Source organism: Corvus cornix, chromosome 1A (assembly GCF_000738735.6).
Source record: "Corvus cornix cornix isolate S_Up_H32 chromosome 1A, ASM73873v5, whole genome shotgun sequence".
NCBI lineage: Eukaryota > Metazoa > Chordata > Aves > Passeriformes > Corvidae > Corvus > Corvus cornix.
The window spans coordinates 99992-114176 of record NC_047057.1 but is presented as its reverse complement, the minus strand read 5'-3'; the positions used below and the strand labels follow the sequence as shown (position 1 = coordinate 114176).

General features: G+C 52.2%; 1 protein-coding gene across 1 annotated transcript; it reads left to right on the top strand.

Moving 5' to 3' along the window:
• The first annotated feature begins 11834 nt into the window (after positions 1 to 11834).
• On the top strand, positions 11835 to 12782 carry LOC120411961 (olfactory receptor 5V1-like). Its single transcript, XM_039571583.1, has one exon. It carries the CDS (start codon positions 11835 to 11837, stop codon positions 12780 to 12782), a length of 948 nt encoding a protein of 315 aa, XP_039427517.1.
• The last annotated feature ends 1403 nt before the right edge of the window (positions 12783 to 14185 follow it).

The following is a 14185-nucleotide window of genomic DNA, read 5'->3' as shown; positions in this document are numbered from 1 at the left end:
CACTGGGACATGTGAGTTTTGGGTATAAACTTGATCTGCTCTTGGAAGAATTGAGCAGGTTTGTCTCAGCTCTGGAGGGGATGACATGGCTTGGCCTGGGAGGAAGGGAAGGAAAGGCTTCAGAGGGAAATCAGTACTGATCCCATCCCAGGCTGCTGATCCTAACCCAGGCCTGGCCTTGGTCCCTGCCACCATGGGCAGAACCCTCTCAGCTTGAGGAATTTCACTTGATTTATTGCTGTAACACAAACTTTTAGTTACTGCTTCAGATACCGAGGAAAACCCGAGATGACCATTAAAGAAACACCTGGGGAAACACCTTTCCTCTACTTTCCCAGGTTCAGCTTCAGTCTAGCATCTTTTCTTCCCTTTTTCCCTGCAGGTTCTGCCCAGTCTCTCCCAGTCCCTGGGGGAAGTGACATAGCACAGGGGGCTGGGGCTGGGCTTTGCTTTCTATTTGTTGTTTCTTCCTCTTTCCTTCTTGTTTACTCACTCATGGCACACCCACAGGCCTCAGTCCCTCAAGTGTGTACCTGCTCTGCCATGGTCCTCCCTGCGCTGATCCCTTCAGGGAGAAATGGGCCAATGGGAATTTCTTGAAGTTCGTAGAGGGAAATGCCATATCCTGCCCCTGGGCAGGGGTATTTCCATTTGTCAACACTCACATGGGGGACCAGAGCAAAGTTGCAGAGAAGTACCTGGCTGTCCTGATGGGCCGTGAGCCACCCCTGAGTCAGCAATGCACCTCCATGGTCCCAGAGCATCCTCAGGTGTGGGAGCCAGAGCACTTGCCCACAGGTAGGGGAGACCCCATCCCCTCCCTGGGCCACAGGTAAGGCCACATCTGGAGCCTGGCACCAGTTTCGGGCTCCCCAGTACAAGACAGCCCGGTCAGAACTGGAGACCAGCATGGATTGATTAGGACATCTGAGAATCTGACAGGTAAGGAGAGGCTGAGGGCTGGGACTGCTCAGACTTAGGAGCTCAGTGGGGTTTATCAATGGGTAGAAATACCAGGTGTGAGCAGTGAAGGGAACCTCAGGTGTCCCAGGAATGGACACAAGGCAATGGAAACAATCTGAAACACTGGCAATTTCACTGAGACATAGAAGAACCTCTTTTATTATTGTTATACTTCCAAGTGTGATAAAGTAAGGTCAGGAGCCCCTGTGCCAAGGCAGGGCTTTGGGCTGAATAATCTCCAAAGTTCCTTCTGTGCTCTTGAGACTCGGGTGCCTGTGGCACAGGCGAGCCTGTGTGCCACAGGCGTGGACCCTGGGGTGTTGCTGCAGTGGCAGGGGATGCACAGGGGCCACCTGGGCAGCAGGTCAGGCCTCTCCTTCCTGCAGCACAGCTGTAATTCGTACCAGCCCCACCTTGGGAGGGTTGTGTTGCTGTTCAGTGTTTTCATCTCTGCAGCTGATCTGCCCTTTTACCAACAGCCTGTGTCCTCCTTTTCCCAGGTCTGGGGATGAGGATAAATGGATACAATGGAAATAAAGACAAAGTTATCGCTTCAGTGCTGACTGCACGTGTCTCTGCTAAAGCTGCATCTCACTGTACAGAGCTAGAGACAAGGGTGTTGTGGGTTGCCAAAGATTTTGTGGATTTGATCTTGTTATCAGGCTGGGGGTTTTCACATGGAAAAGACAGCCTGGAAAGGCAGCCACATAATCAAATCCCAGGCAAACAGAAGTAAGGTGTTCAGGGAAGACTGTCCCAGAGAGATCCAATCCATCCCCGCACTGAAAGTACCGAGGAATAAACAAACAGTCATCTTGGGTGTGAGGGTCACAATCCCGCTATCCACAGTTTTCCCACAGAGCTGCTGTATGATGCAGGAGAACAAGGAGCGAGAGAAACACCAAACTGCAGAAAAAATCCTCATAGATTGGGACTGTTTTCTCCCTAGCACAGAAAATAAACACACTCCCCCCTCAGGCCCCAGACAGGCTCAGCAGGGGCTGGATCTGGGCACTGACCAAATGTCATCTTGAGCTTGATGTTGAGCACAGACCAGGAAAACCCCATGACAGACCATACTCCTGTCTACATGGAGAAGCCATCCACATTGGCTCCTCCTCACCTGTGTCCAGACAGGCACATCTCCATGATACACTGTCCAAAGCCCTGGTAGACTCCAAGAAGAACCAGTTTCCATCTCTCCATCAAATCCTGATCCCAGTTACCAACATGTCCAGGACTTAATTGGCCCCTCCGTTCACACATGACTATTGAGTACTTTTATTAGCCAGATCTCCTCATTAATTGCTCCCCTGCCTTCCTAAACATTCCAGATTAACAAAACATGATTCTGTATCTCCTGCAGCACCCAGGGAAAGTTAAAAGCCATCAGTTATGCAAAACTGCTGCTGCTGGAGCTGAATATTTAAATTTAACCTGGGGCTGTGTTGATCCTTTCCAGAGAAAAGATGTTCTACAGAAGCTCTTTAGAAATCCATCCCCTCCCTGAGTGCAAGGAGACTTCTGGAAGCAATGGGAGGGATGAATTATGGTAGCACTGTGGCGTGTCTGCCATCATGAAGCAGCTCCTGCAGGAAGCAGCATCCGTGGCTCAGTGTTCCCCAGTCTGATCCCTGGGTACTGGCTCCCTGCGCAGGGGCAACAGACAGGAGAAGTTTAAGCATTGGACAGAAGAACAGCTGCCAAATTACAGATGTGAGATTGTGGCAGCATCAGCCATCACAAAACTAAGCTGAACCAGCATTCAGGTAATTGTCTTTGTTATTTGGAGATACAAAGTTTGGCGGTCAAATAAAGCAACAGAAAATCTTTGTGGCAGAGAAAAACAAGCCTGAGGCAGGCCCAGGTCTCTGGTTTCAGCTTGGTCTGTACCTACAGATCAGGGATGCGAAAGGGGCAGCAAGGAGAAAAAAATGAGATAAATTGTGTTAAATTAAACCCTTTGGAAGTTACAAATCAGAGGTGACTCAGCATAGGACCAAGAGGCACCAGTATGACACAAACAAGTTATGTATGAGATATGCAGTGGTGTAATAACTGCTCCTACCTACTGTGGGGTATACTGTGGGGTGTGGCTGGAGCAGAGCAGGAATTTGGGCAGGAGGTACAACCAGGATTGCAAATAGCCCTGGAATCTCAACACTGTATTTCTTGTTGCAAAACAGATGTTTTCAAAACACCTGTCATCCAGCTATTTCCCAGGGCCTGTCAATGCACTGGCCAATTGCTTACTGTTTTCTCTTTTTATTATACTTCAACAGTGTTGTGTCCACAGACATTTCAAAGGTGGTAGGTCTGTGCAGACCTGGGCCTTCTCGCTCCAAGTGCCTCTAGGATGTGACTGATCCCAGCTGGTGTGAAGGAAGTGGCTGCCTTGAACTTTTACCAGCCCAGAACTTTTAACAGCCCACTGTGGGCCTTGTTTACACGTTCACAAACATGCCAGGTGAGCAGGTGAAGTGCTCTGGGCTTTTGTAATTGGCACTGGAACTCCTGTGGTCTGCTCCCCACAGATAGCAGTCTGTGGGGAGTGGGACCAAGTGGGAAAACTGGGAACACAGGAACTTCTCTCTCCAACTTCAGCCTCCTGGTGAAAGTGCACTAATTGGCCTCAGGGGCAGAGTTGGTGCCCACACCTGAATGAGGAACCTCAGAGCTGGCTGTGGGAAGAAGGATACAGGCAGCAGGTGCCACAGCTGCCCAGGAAGGACCATGAGCAACCATGAGGCAAAAGTGCTGCTCAGTGGTGACAGGAGAGAATTCCCTTGGTGCTTTCTCAGCACAAGTTGGCCAGGAAGAACCAGTGACCCCAGGGCTGGTGGCAGGAGCACACTTTCCATTTCCAGGCCCCTGTAGGTGTTGGACCTCCCCAAACTGCGCTGCGCAAGGGTGATGCCCCAGTGTAACAGGCCACTCACTTCATATGTGATTGCAGTGTTTGGGCTTCTGCAAACGTCAGCACATTACAAACACATGTAAATCTGGTCAGCTTTGGCCAGTTTATGGTTAGACCATAGAACTGCAACCCTTCTTGCCCTGTGTCCTTAAGTGTAAATGACACTGGACAAAATCTTGAAACTGTACAATTTCTTCAGACAAAAATCTCCTTGTCAAGTGTTGGCAGAGGACTCTGGCAGGAATCCATGACCTCTGCCACGAGATGTAGGGTGAGGCTGTTGTCCTGTCTTGGATAGGCCAAAGTGGAAATGCCAAATTTAGCTTACTCTTATTCCTTGCCTGGTCCAGGGAACAGGTGGCCCTGACAGCTAAAAATAATTTGAAAAATCCTGAAGGAAGTGTTTACCCTGAGGAAATCACTGGGAGGACCCCCTGAAATATTATTCTTTAAACACCTGGTGAGAGTTTCATTCCAGCATCAGACTTGTGACAGTGAGCAGGGGCTGCTTTGAGCAGGCCCTGGTAGCAGAGGTGACTCCGGCTGTGAGGATGCTCATCTGTGGGCAGGTGAGTGCTGAGTATCCCCAAGGTCCGAGTCCAGGGCCTCTCAGGGCCTTTACCCAATGCCCAAAGGGTTTTTCCCTGAGATCCAGTGAGGATATCTCCTGTTCCAGCTTGTCCCAGTTGCTTCTCTGGTCACCATGCAGTTGTGAGAAGAGTCTGTACCCATCACCTCTCCCCAATAATACAAGGCATCTGCAGACTGTGGTCAGAGCCCCCTTTTCCTTGTTCCAGCAACAGTGGGGCTTATGAGAAAATCCTACAGAAGAGTGCCCATGGAGAGTTTTAAAAAGTGGTGCTAGAATCACAGACTCTCAGATTGATTTGGGTTGAAAGAGACCTTAAAACTCATCCAGTTCCACCCCCTGCCATGGGCAGGGACACCTTTCACTAGACCAGGCTGCTTTAAGCCCTGTCCAGCCTAGTCTTGGACACTTCCAGGGATGGAGAAACCCAACCTGAGAAGAAAAGGAGAACACACAAGCACAAGCTCTAGGTTGTATGAAATCTGTTGGAACTGCTGTCTGGGTGACATCTGCAGGACAGGACAGTTTTAGTGCCCTCAGAACTACATCTGAGACAGCCAAAACCACTGAGGTGAAAAACCTGAGCAAGAAGCTGTTGCAGCTGCGGGGAGAGTCATGGCTATTAACAACCCACTGAGCTCTGGAGCCAGGTGTGGCTGCAGGGATCCCAGGCCCAGAAGCTGCCTGGGCAGCAGCGGGGTGAGCAGAGATGAGGGCAAGGAGGGCACTCAGCCGGCACATGTCAGAGCAGCAGCAATGTCAGGGAAAGCACCTGCCCGGGCCACCAGGTCCAGAGGGTGGTGTGAAGAAGTCATGCTCTACCTGGGGGCAGGGACAAACGGAGTGTCACCAGTATCTGTCTTGGCCCATGTCCTGTGGAACATGCTCATCAGTTGTAGGAAAGAGGTAACAGAGTGTACTCCTGTCAGGGTTGTGGCTGACACAAGTCAAGGGGACCAGTGCTCCAGGGCAGGGCCAGAAGGACATGGACAGACTGGGAAATGGAGCCGGAAGGAACTGGTGAAATTCAACAAAGACAAATGCCAGGTCCTGCACCCAATGCTCCCTGAAACAAAAATGCACCAACAGTCTCAGGAGAGGTCAGTGAAGACCCCCCCAAAAGGCTAGGGCTGGAGTCCCATGCTGAGAGCAGGGGCTGGAAGTGCTGAGTGGATTCTGCCAGCAGGAGGAATGGCTTTGGGGACACCAAGTAACCGTTTGTCTGCCAGTCCCTACAGGGAGATTATCCCAAAACCAGTGCCATGCTCATTACAGTGGGACACGGAGGGAGGAGGAGGGGTGGCAGGCAAAATCCAGACAAAGTCCACCATTTTCTTGTCCCCATCCTCAAAGGAAGCATTTGTGCTCATATGGCAACCAGGACCAGCTGGCAGTGCTGCTGCAGGGAGCTGTGATACAAGCGAGGGTGCTTTCTGCTGGAGAAAGAATTCTTGAGCATCCCTCAAAACAAGCAGGGAAACAGGACTGGGAGAAGTTCCTGGTGTTACAACAGTGCACTTGGATCTGGGAAGTACAACACATGCTTGGAGAAGGTAAGTTAAGAGTCTGATTTTCAGAAGTGTTGAGTATTTATAGGATCTGGGCCCAATACTGAAGGCTGCACACCCAAATTGAGGTATTTGGTTTAAAAAACAACTTCCTTAACATTTCACAAGTTCATGGAGATTTGATTTACTGCTGGACACCACTGGCCAGGTTTGATATCCATCAGGAGACTAGAGGGGGACACAAACCATGGTATTTCTTATCCTAAAGGCTGTACTGAAGATGTGGACTACCAGAACTGAAGTTTCTGGCATCCTGGGAGATTTCAGTATGTTTTAATATTTGTGCCAAGTACTGATGGTCTCAGTGTTAGAAAAGTCCCCTTTCAAATATCAGAGTGGGAGGGGGTTTCTCCAAGTGCTGCCAGCATGTGCCTTCCCTACAGCCTTGGGAGAGAGGCCAGGTTGTACTGGAATGCCACGGCACCGAGTTTCTGTGTGAAACAAGGAAATGCTCATCATTGCTGCAAGAAGGAGGTGCAATTTTGTAAACTCAAAGCAAACGAGTGAAAAAGTCCCATTACTGTGACCCCCTCTCCCCTGCCAGCTCAGCTGCCCTGCCTGAGAGCTGCTTGAGAACAGGCAGAGCCCAGAGTGACTGCTCCATGTAAACACAGGACACAGAGTTACAGCCACATGCACACACAGGGTCACAAGCTGCTCTTTTTTTACCACCTGCTGCTTATCTTTTTCAGCCCCAGACACCCTCTGACCCGCATTTCCCCTCACTGAGGCTGCTGCTCCCTTGGTATCTGTGCTGGATTTCCACACAGGGTGTTCATCCCATTCTAGGGTTGTAGCCTACACTTTCCCTGCTCCCCAAAAGGCATTACTGCTCGGGCTCTCATCTCTTGACATTCCAGATCCAGAGCTTATGCTTGGACCATCTCCTACTGCCCCATCATCAGGAACAGAAGCTGCAAGGACACCGCAGTGAAGCAATACTGCTTCCCTGCTGCAGAAACATCACGGTGCTGTCTCGACCTCCAGACTCACTCCCTGTGGCAGTCCTCATGTTTCCTGGGGTTCCCACTTTACATTTCCATGTCACTACATGGTGAACTCCAGCTAAACTTACTCCTTCTACCAGGAATAGCTCCAGGCTCTGAACAGGCAATGTTCACCCAGCCTGAGTCAGAGCCATGTGTGCCGGTTTGGCCAAATTTAGAAATATATCCCCTGAGAGAAGGCAGGTTACAAACCACTCCTCCCCCACCACTTTTTCCTCGAAGGAAAGTGAAAGAGATAAAAAATAATGCTAAATATTACAATCTCTCACTGCAGAGAAAAACCTTGTCCTCCCTTTGGTCTCCCCTCCTCCTCAGAGCTGGAACTTGGCCCAGGGCCAGGCCCTCTGTGCTCGGTGGAAAGTCCTCCTGATGTGTTCTGATATTGAAGCAATCCAGCAGAAAAAAGGGAAAAAACAAAGACCCAGGAAAACAGAAGTTCAGCTCTCCATCTCTCTCTGGAGAAAAAGAAAGCCGAACACTGCCTGCAAAGCAAGCTGTCACCTTCCGCTCCCGCCGCTGCAGAAACAGACCAGTTTTATCTCTGTGTCCTCGAAAACATGAAAACAAACTGCAAAACTGCTTTGAAAGTTTTGGTCAGGTTTTTCTCATCTCAGGCTCAGTTTAAAGGCACAGAAAGGCACAAAATTAATTTCTGGGCATAGGGCAGCAACATGGGATACACATCATAAAGTCACCCCAAGGCACCATGTCACTGCTGAGCCCTTCAAACACACTGGACACTGCTTGGTGCCATCTGTGTCCGGTCAGTGCCCCTGACAGGGCTATGTCCCACCTGTCCAAGTCCTCTTCCAGGCCTCTGGACCACATAATCTCCTCCAGAGAGCTCTGCACTGGACTGGGTGGGCATGGTTAGCACAGGTGGTGAGAGCACAGGGGAGTGTAGGCACCATGCTGTGTCCCTACAGCTGTGGTGCTGCCGGTCTGGCCAAAGGCAGCATCACTGCTCTCCATCTCTGCTGGCACCTCACAGCCCTGCAACAGGTAAAATGGGGCTGTGGGAAGGATTGGGGCCCAGGAACTGCAGCTCCCAGCCCCTCTGGCATCCTCCTCCCATGCCCAGATGCTGTGCCCAGGTGCCCGAGAGCTGCAAGGCTGGAGTGGGGTCTGGCACTGGTCTGCACCTGGCACAGCCTGGAGCAAGATGGGAGGTCAGCGTGGGTCCGGTGTCAGATGGGCTTGGTGCCGTGGGCTCAGATCCCACTGGTGCAGGCTGGTGGGTGCTGCTCCTCGCTCTTTGCTCCTGTCACTGAACAGGAGCCACCTCTGAAAGCCTCTCCCCAGGGCCCCTGCAGGGTTAAAAGCTTCTGCTGCGCTTACAGCATCGAGGACACGTGAGCTTCTCCTCATGCAGGTAAGACAAACCAGGCAGCACCTGGGACATGGCTGAGACATGGAACATAGGACAGCACCTGGGGACAGCTTACTAAGGAGTAGGTGCCATCCAGTCTCTGCTCTTGGCTGTGGAGGTGAGGAGGGGTGAGAGGGCAGGGCTTCGCCAGGTTCCTGTCATGCACTGCTTGGGGGGAACCTGGTGCTGGCCCCCAGGGCTCCTGGGTGGTCTGGGCAGGCTGTGGCTGCTGCTGCTGCCTCCAATAGAGGCATCCAGTCCTTCCCAAGAGAAATGAATCCCGTGTTGTTATCTTCTCCCTCAGTTCAGCTGTACCCTCACACTGGGCTTTGGCTGTGCCCAAGGCTCAGGACCCCACCTCCCAGTGCTGTATGCTCCAGGCTACTCTGCTCACCTGAGTATGGATGCAGTGGCTTGGTGAGGAGAACTGCATTCTCCTGCAGGAGCAGCTTCCCTGGCAGGTACAGAGCACATATGTGCTCCTGCACGAGGAAGGGTGAGAGAATGGTCCCCAAAACGCTGGAGTAATGCAGAAGGTCCCCTGCTTCAGGGAGGGCACCAGAGCAGGGCTGGGTCTCCGGCTCATATGTCACCATCACAAGGGTCCCTCCCATCTCCCGAGGAAAGGACAGCAACCTGACTGGCACTGGTGGCAGCTGTGTTCCCTCTTTGCTCCCCATCCAGCCTGTCTGGGCAGAGTGTGTGTACCTGTGCTGGTACCTGCACAGGGTAACACCTGGTTGGTCAGGAGTTACCATGAGAAATCGCCTTCAGTGCAAGTGAGAGAGGGAGGAAAAGGGTCGAGCAAGGTGGAGGCTCTTTCCAGGCTCATTCCTGTGCAGTCCAAGGGAGACAGGGAGATTCTCCTCCCACATCTTCCTATTCCTTGGTGCGCAGGATGTCTGAAGACAAATGGATTAAATCTGGCATCTCTGAACTGCGGCTGTGTTTGCTGACTGCCGCATCACTCCAGGGTGAACGTTAGGGTCATTCCTCTGCACATTCTTGTGGCTGCTCCGCAGCCCTGGAGTTCCGTGTCCAATCCAGCCTGGATTTGTCAGCATGGGGAGGGCACCAGCTGAGCTCTCCAGCCCTTGCTGCCCCTCCTGCAGTGACATTAACCATTTCCTGCATTCTGTGACACACAGGGTCACTGCTATGCACCCATGGTCCATGCAGGGCTCAAGGTTCATTTCCTGGTGTGATGGACTTAGACACCTCTTGCTCAGCTGCTCTTTTTCCAGGTGTTGAGCCCCAGTTTGGAGCATGAGCAGGTGACTAACCTTTATATGCCCAACCTCCTACTATTGAATTTATTCACATTTTTATTACTCTGGTCCCTGAAGTCCCCTATGCAACAGGAAGATCCCCACCTTTGCCAGTGACAGGTTCACCTGTCAGCAGCCCCCTACCTCTGACGAACAGGTCAGCAGGAGTAGCATCCAGGCAAGTCCTGGACAGAGCCTTCCCCTCTCACCCCACACAACAGGGGTTGCTATACCCTCACAAAGCAGCTGCCTGAGTGCTGTGACAGCTCACACAGCCTGAATTTCCAGTGCACACAGGTGCACGTGCACACCGCAGCACTGCAGCAGGGACAGCAGGAGGCAGGAGGCGATTCCCGGGGAACTGCACCATGGGCTCCCTCAGCTTTCACCCCCCCAGGACCCGCTCCCAACTGCAGCACTGGGACAGGCATGTTGGGCTACTCCTTCATCGAAATGCTGTTGGCTCAAGCTGGAGCTGGAGGAAAAGCAATGGTCTGAGATTTCCAGACCATGGGATGATACAGTCCTTGTGTCCCTCTCCAATGTGTGCAGAATTAGTAATCTAAAAAAACCCGATGTGTGCAGAATTAGTAATTAAAGAATATGTTGATCTGGGCAACAGTTTGAGAGCTTGCCCAGGCAGAGGTTTCCCAGCCTGGCACATCCTGGATGGAGTGACAAGTTAGGATGTCACTGTGCCAGGCAAGGAAGAACTCATCTGCTGACTGAACATTTTCCTCTCAAAGTTAAATTTTTTAAAAAATGTTGAAAAATTAGCAAATGAAAAAGAAAGGAATCAGAACTTAATTCTGCTTCTGCTTAGCAAACCCTGGTATTGCTCCCAGTGCACAGGGAGAAAATACCCTCAGAACAGGATGGTCTTCAGCTGGAGGACCTCAAAGTTATGAATGAGACAGAACTGACTGGAGCAAATCCAGTAGGAAAAAGCACACAATTTTAACAGTGCTTTGACGGTTTCCTGTGGTAAGCAGCTGTAAGAAACAAACTCCCAACAGAAGCAGTGAATTCTCCAGCACTTAATGTTATAAACACATGACTGATACACAGATACAGGCTTCAGGCAGAGAAATTAAAACCAGATTAATGGGTCTAAAGCAAGGGAACCAACCTGAAATTTAATCAGGTTGTTTAATCTCCTGAAGAGACGTGACAATTGACTTCTGTTGCAAAAAGTATGCCTATAAAGAGGAATGGGATGCTTTCTATTTTCTTTCTTCTTTTTTTGGTCTTTGCTCACTGTATTTTCCCACTGAAGCACCACATGGCCCCACCTGTGGAGTCCATGGCATGGGCAGGGTGGGCAGCAGCAGCCCTGGCCATAAGCGCCCAGCACATGCCACCCTCACCAGCCTTTGGCCGAGGTTCCGAACCTTAAATGCTTCCTCGTGCCTCCTCCACCTCTTGGACACGGTGATCACAGCTCCATGTGCCTGTGAGCAAAACCCTTGTGTCAGCGTGAAAATTGAAATAGGATGATGGAAAAAAGGTTGGGAGGTCCAGGCCAGGAGATGCCTGATAGCTTAAATTTTCCTGTGGCTCAACAAACCCCATGTGGTGAGTTGCCCTTTGCTGGAACCTGTACTTTTGTAAGTGGAACCCCTGTTTTGTGAGTGTTGGTTATCACAGAGCAGGAAACAGGATAAAGAAAAAGCATTCTTTTAACTGGTGCAGGGTGATGCCATATCCCCAGCCCGGGGCTGGGGAAGAGCAGGCTTAGTGGCTGTGGCATCTAGGGAATGCTGTGACCTGTCCAGGGGCAGGGGAGCATTTAGTCACCATAAATACATCCAGGAGGGGGAGAGACACATGCTTGGAATAGTCATCAGGACTAGGGGCTGGGTTGGCAAGGAACTTCAAGAGGTGTGGGTGGATGCCCCCTGCTCTTGGGTTTTTCTGTGTGCTTCTTCTCTAGTCAGGTACCCAACACTGGATGGCAGTTCTTTGGACTCCAAAATCCCAGTGTCTGTGAAATCTGGACATGGGAAACTTTCAACCACTAGGGAGATGGGATCAGAGCTATACCACCAGTGAACTCCTGGCCTCATGGGGGTCTGTGGTCTAGTCCCCTGGCTCACAGTCCCCCCCTCCTCCTCTGTGCTCAGTTGTGGCCAAAGACTGACCCAGCTTGCCCCATGGAAGGCACGAACCACACACAGGTGACGGAGTTTGTGCTCCTGGGCTTTTCCCACGGACAGCCCTTCCTCTTTGCTCTTTTCCTGGCCATTTACCTGGCCACGCTGCTGGGGAACTCCGCAACATTCTCCCTAGTGTCCCTGGACCCCCATCTCCACAACCCCATGTACTTCTTCCTCAGTCACCTGTCCTGCCTAGACCTTTGCTACTCATCAGTGACGGTGCCCAAGATCCTGGCAAACACTCTGCGCCAACAGGCGACCATCTCCTACCGTGGGTGCCTGGCGCAGGCATTCTTCCTGATGTGGTGCGCGGGGGCCGAGTGCGCGCTGCTGGCTGTCATGGCCTACGACCGCTACGCAGCCGTGTGCCAGCCCCTGCACTACGCCCAGGCCATGAGCCGCAGCACCTGTGCGATGGCTGCTGCCGGCTGCTGGCTCTGGGGGCTGCTGGACTCAGCTGTGCACACCCTCCTGGCAGCCCAGCTCTCATTCTGCGGGGCTGCCAAGCTCCAGCACATCTTCTGTGATGTGCCGCCACTGCTGGGGGCTGCCTGCAGTAACACCCACCCCAATGAGCTGGCCCTCCATGTCTCCAGCATCTTTGTGGGACTCAGTCCCTTCCTGCTTGTCGTAATCTCCTACCTTTGCATCCTGGCCACCGTCCTCGGGATGCCACTGGCCACCAGCCGGCGCAAGGCCTTCTCCACGTGCTCTGCCCACCTGCTTGTGGTCATCCTGTACTTCGTGGCGGCCAACCTGAACTACAACCGGCCCAGCTCGGGCTATTCACCGGCAGCTGGCACCCTGGTCTCTGTGTTGTACTGCATCATCAGCCCCATGCTCAACCCCCTCATCTACAGCCTTCGCAACCAGGAGGTATGGGAGGCCCTGCGGAAGGTTGTGCGGGTGAGTGGCACACCAAGCTCCTCAGGCAACAATGCCTGAGCAATGCCAGGGCTGTGACAGGCTGCCGACACGGCGCTGGCACTGCAGTGTCCATCCATGGGACGTCTGTGACAGCACAGTGAGCTTGGGGCTCCCAGCCCAAGCACATGGCACACTGCCATCACTCGTCTCACCCTCAGCGTATCACTGATGGCAGAATGGAAAAATAAAGTCAGGAACAAGGCTACAGGTCCAGGATCTGTCTTTATTTTCCAGATGCCATGTGCTGAGCTCAGCACAGGACCTGCTGCAGCTGTGCTACTGCCAGGGAACTCTGCAAAAGGCAAATTCATGTGACGCCAGACATGTGCTTGCCCGGAGCACGGCCACGAGCTCTGCCTCAGGGCTGCCCCAGGTCTTGAGTCACGCCCTGTGCAGAACAAGGGCAGTGCCTTGTACTGCATAACCTGGCCTGAACAGAGGGGCTGTCACACAATCCACCTTCCCCACATGCCTTGGCTTTGAATCTGATGTCTGCTGGGTTTCCCCAGGCTGTCAGGGAGGCTCTGCAGCACTTTGTACATAAGCACAGCCGCTTGCACAGGCCACCCATGGCCTCAGTGCTGCAGTCAGACAGGGAGGTCTCAGCACTGAGCTGTGAGCTGGTGGCACTGAACTGCTCACCAGAAATGCTTTGCTTTATGGCCAGAAAAATCTACCTGTGCAGCTGTTGTGTGTGGTGTGGCTCTGGTTGACAGCAGCTGAGGACTGGCTGGGGATGTGGGGCTACTGCCGCTGCCTCAGTCCCCTCTTCCAGCAGGGGGTCTGCAGCTGGGTCCAAGCTCAAATGACTGGGTGGGTAATGGCCAAATCTGCAGGTGCATACATGAGGAACAGCAGTATTCAACACTGTGGCAGAGCCAGGAGCAGGGACTCACTGGGGCAAGGGAGATGACACAGGCAGGTCACACCTGCAGTCACACAACCTACGTCGGCTGGAGGTCAGCTGGACCCAAACATGCTCATCTGTAGCTCAGTTACCAAGAGATACCCAGCAATATCCAATCTGTTCCCAAAGAAACCCACTGGAGAGTCAGAACTGGGACTAGGAGGCACATGGCCTTGTTGGGAGCAGTTTGCCATTTCTTAATGCACAACACATACTGATTTTATTCTTCAGGGAAAGAAATGTTTCTGTAACCCACTGTTGGGTTGGGCTGTTCCTCCTACCCAGACAGGCTGCGAGCCCCTCAGTCCTCCTTCCTATACGCCCTTCTGGATTCTAAAAAGTCCTTGAACCACCCTCAGTCCAGTGTCACTGGACACATCAGAGTCTGCCCAATGAACCCCTTTCTGTAGAGCCCCTGGAAAGCAACAGCAGGAAACACAGCAGGAACTGCACAACAAAAAAGGACTGGGGAAGTTACCTCAGAGAAACAAAAAAATCAAAGCACTCCAACCAA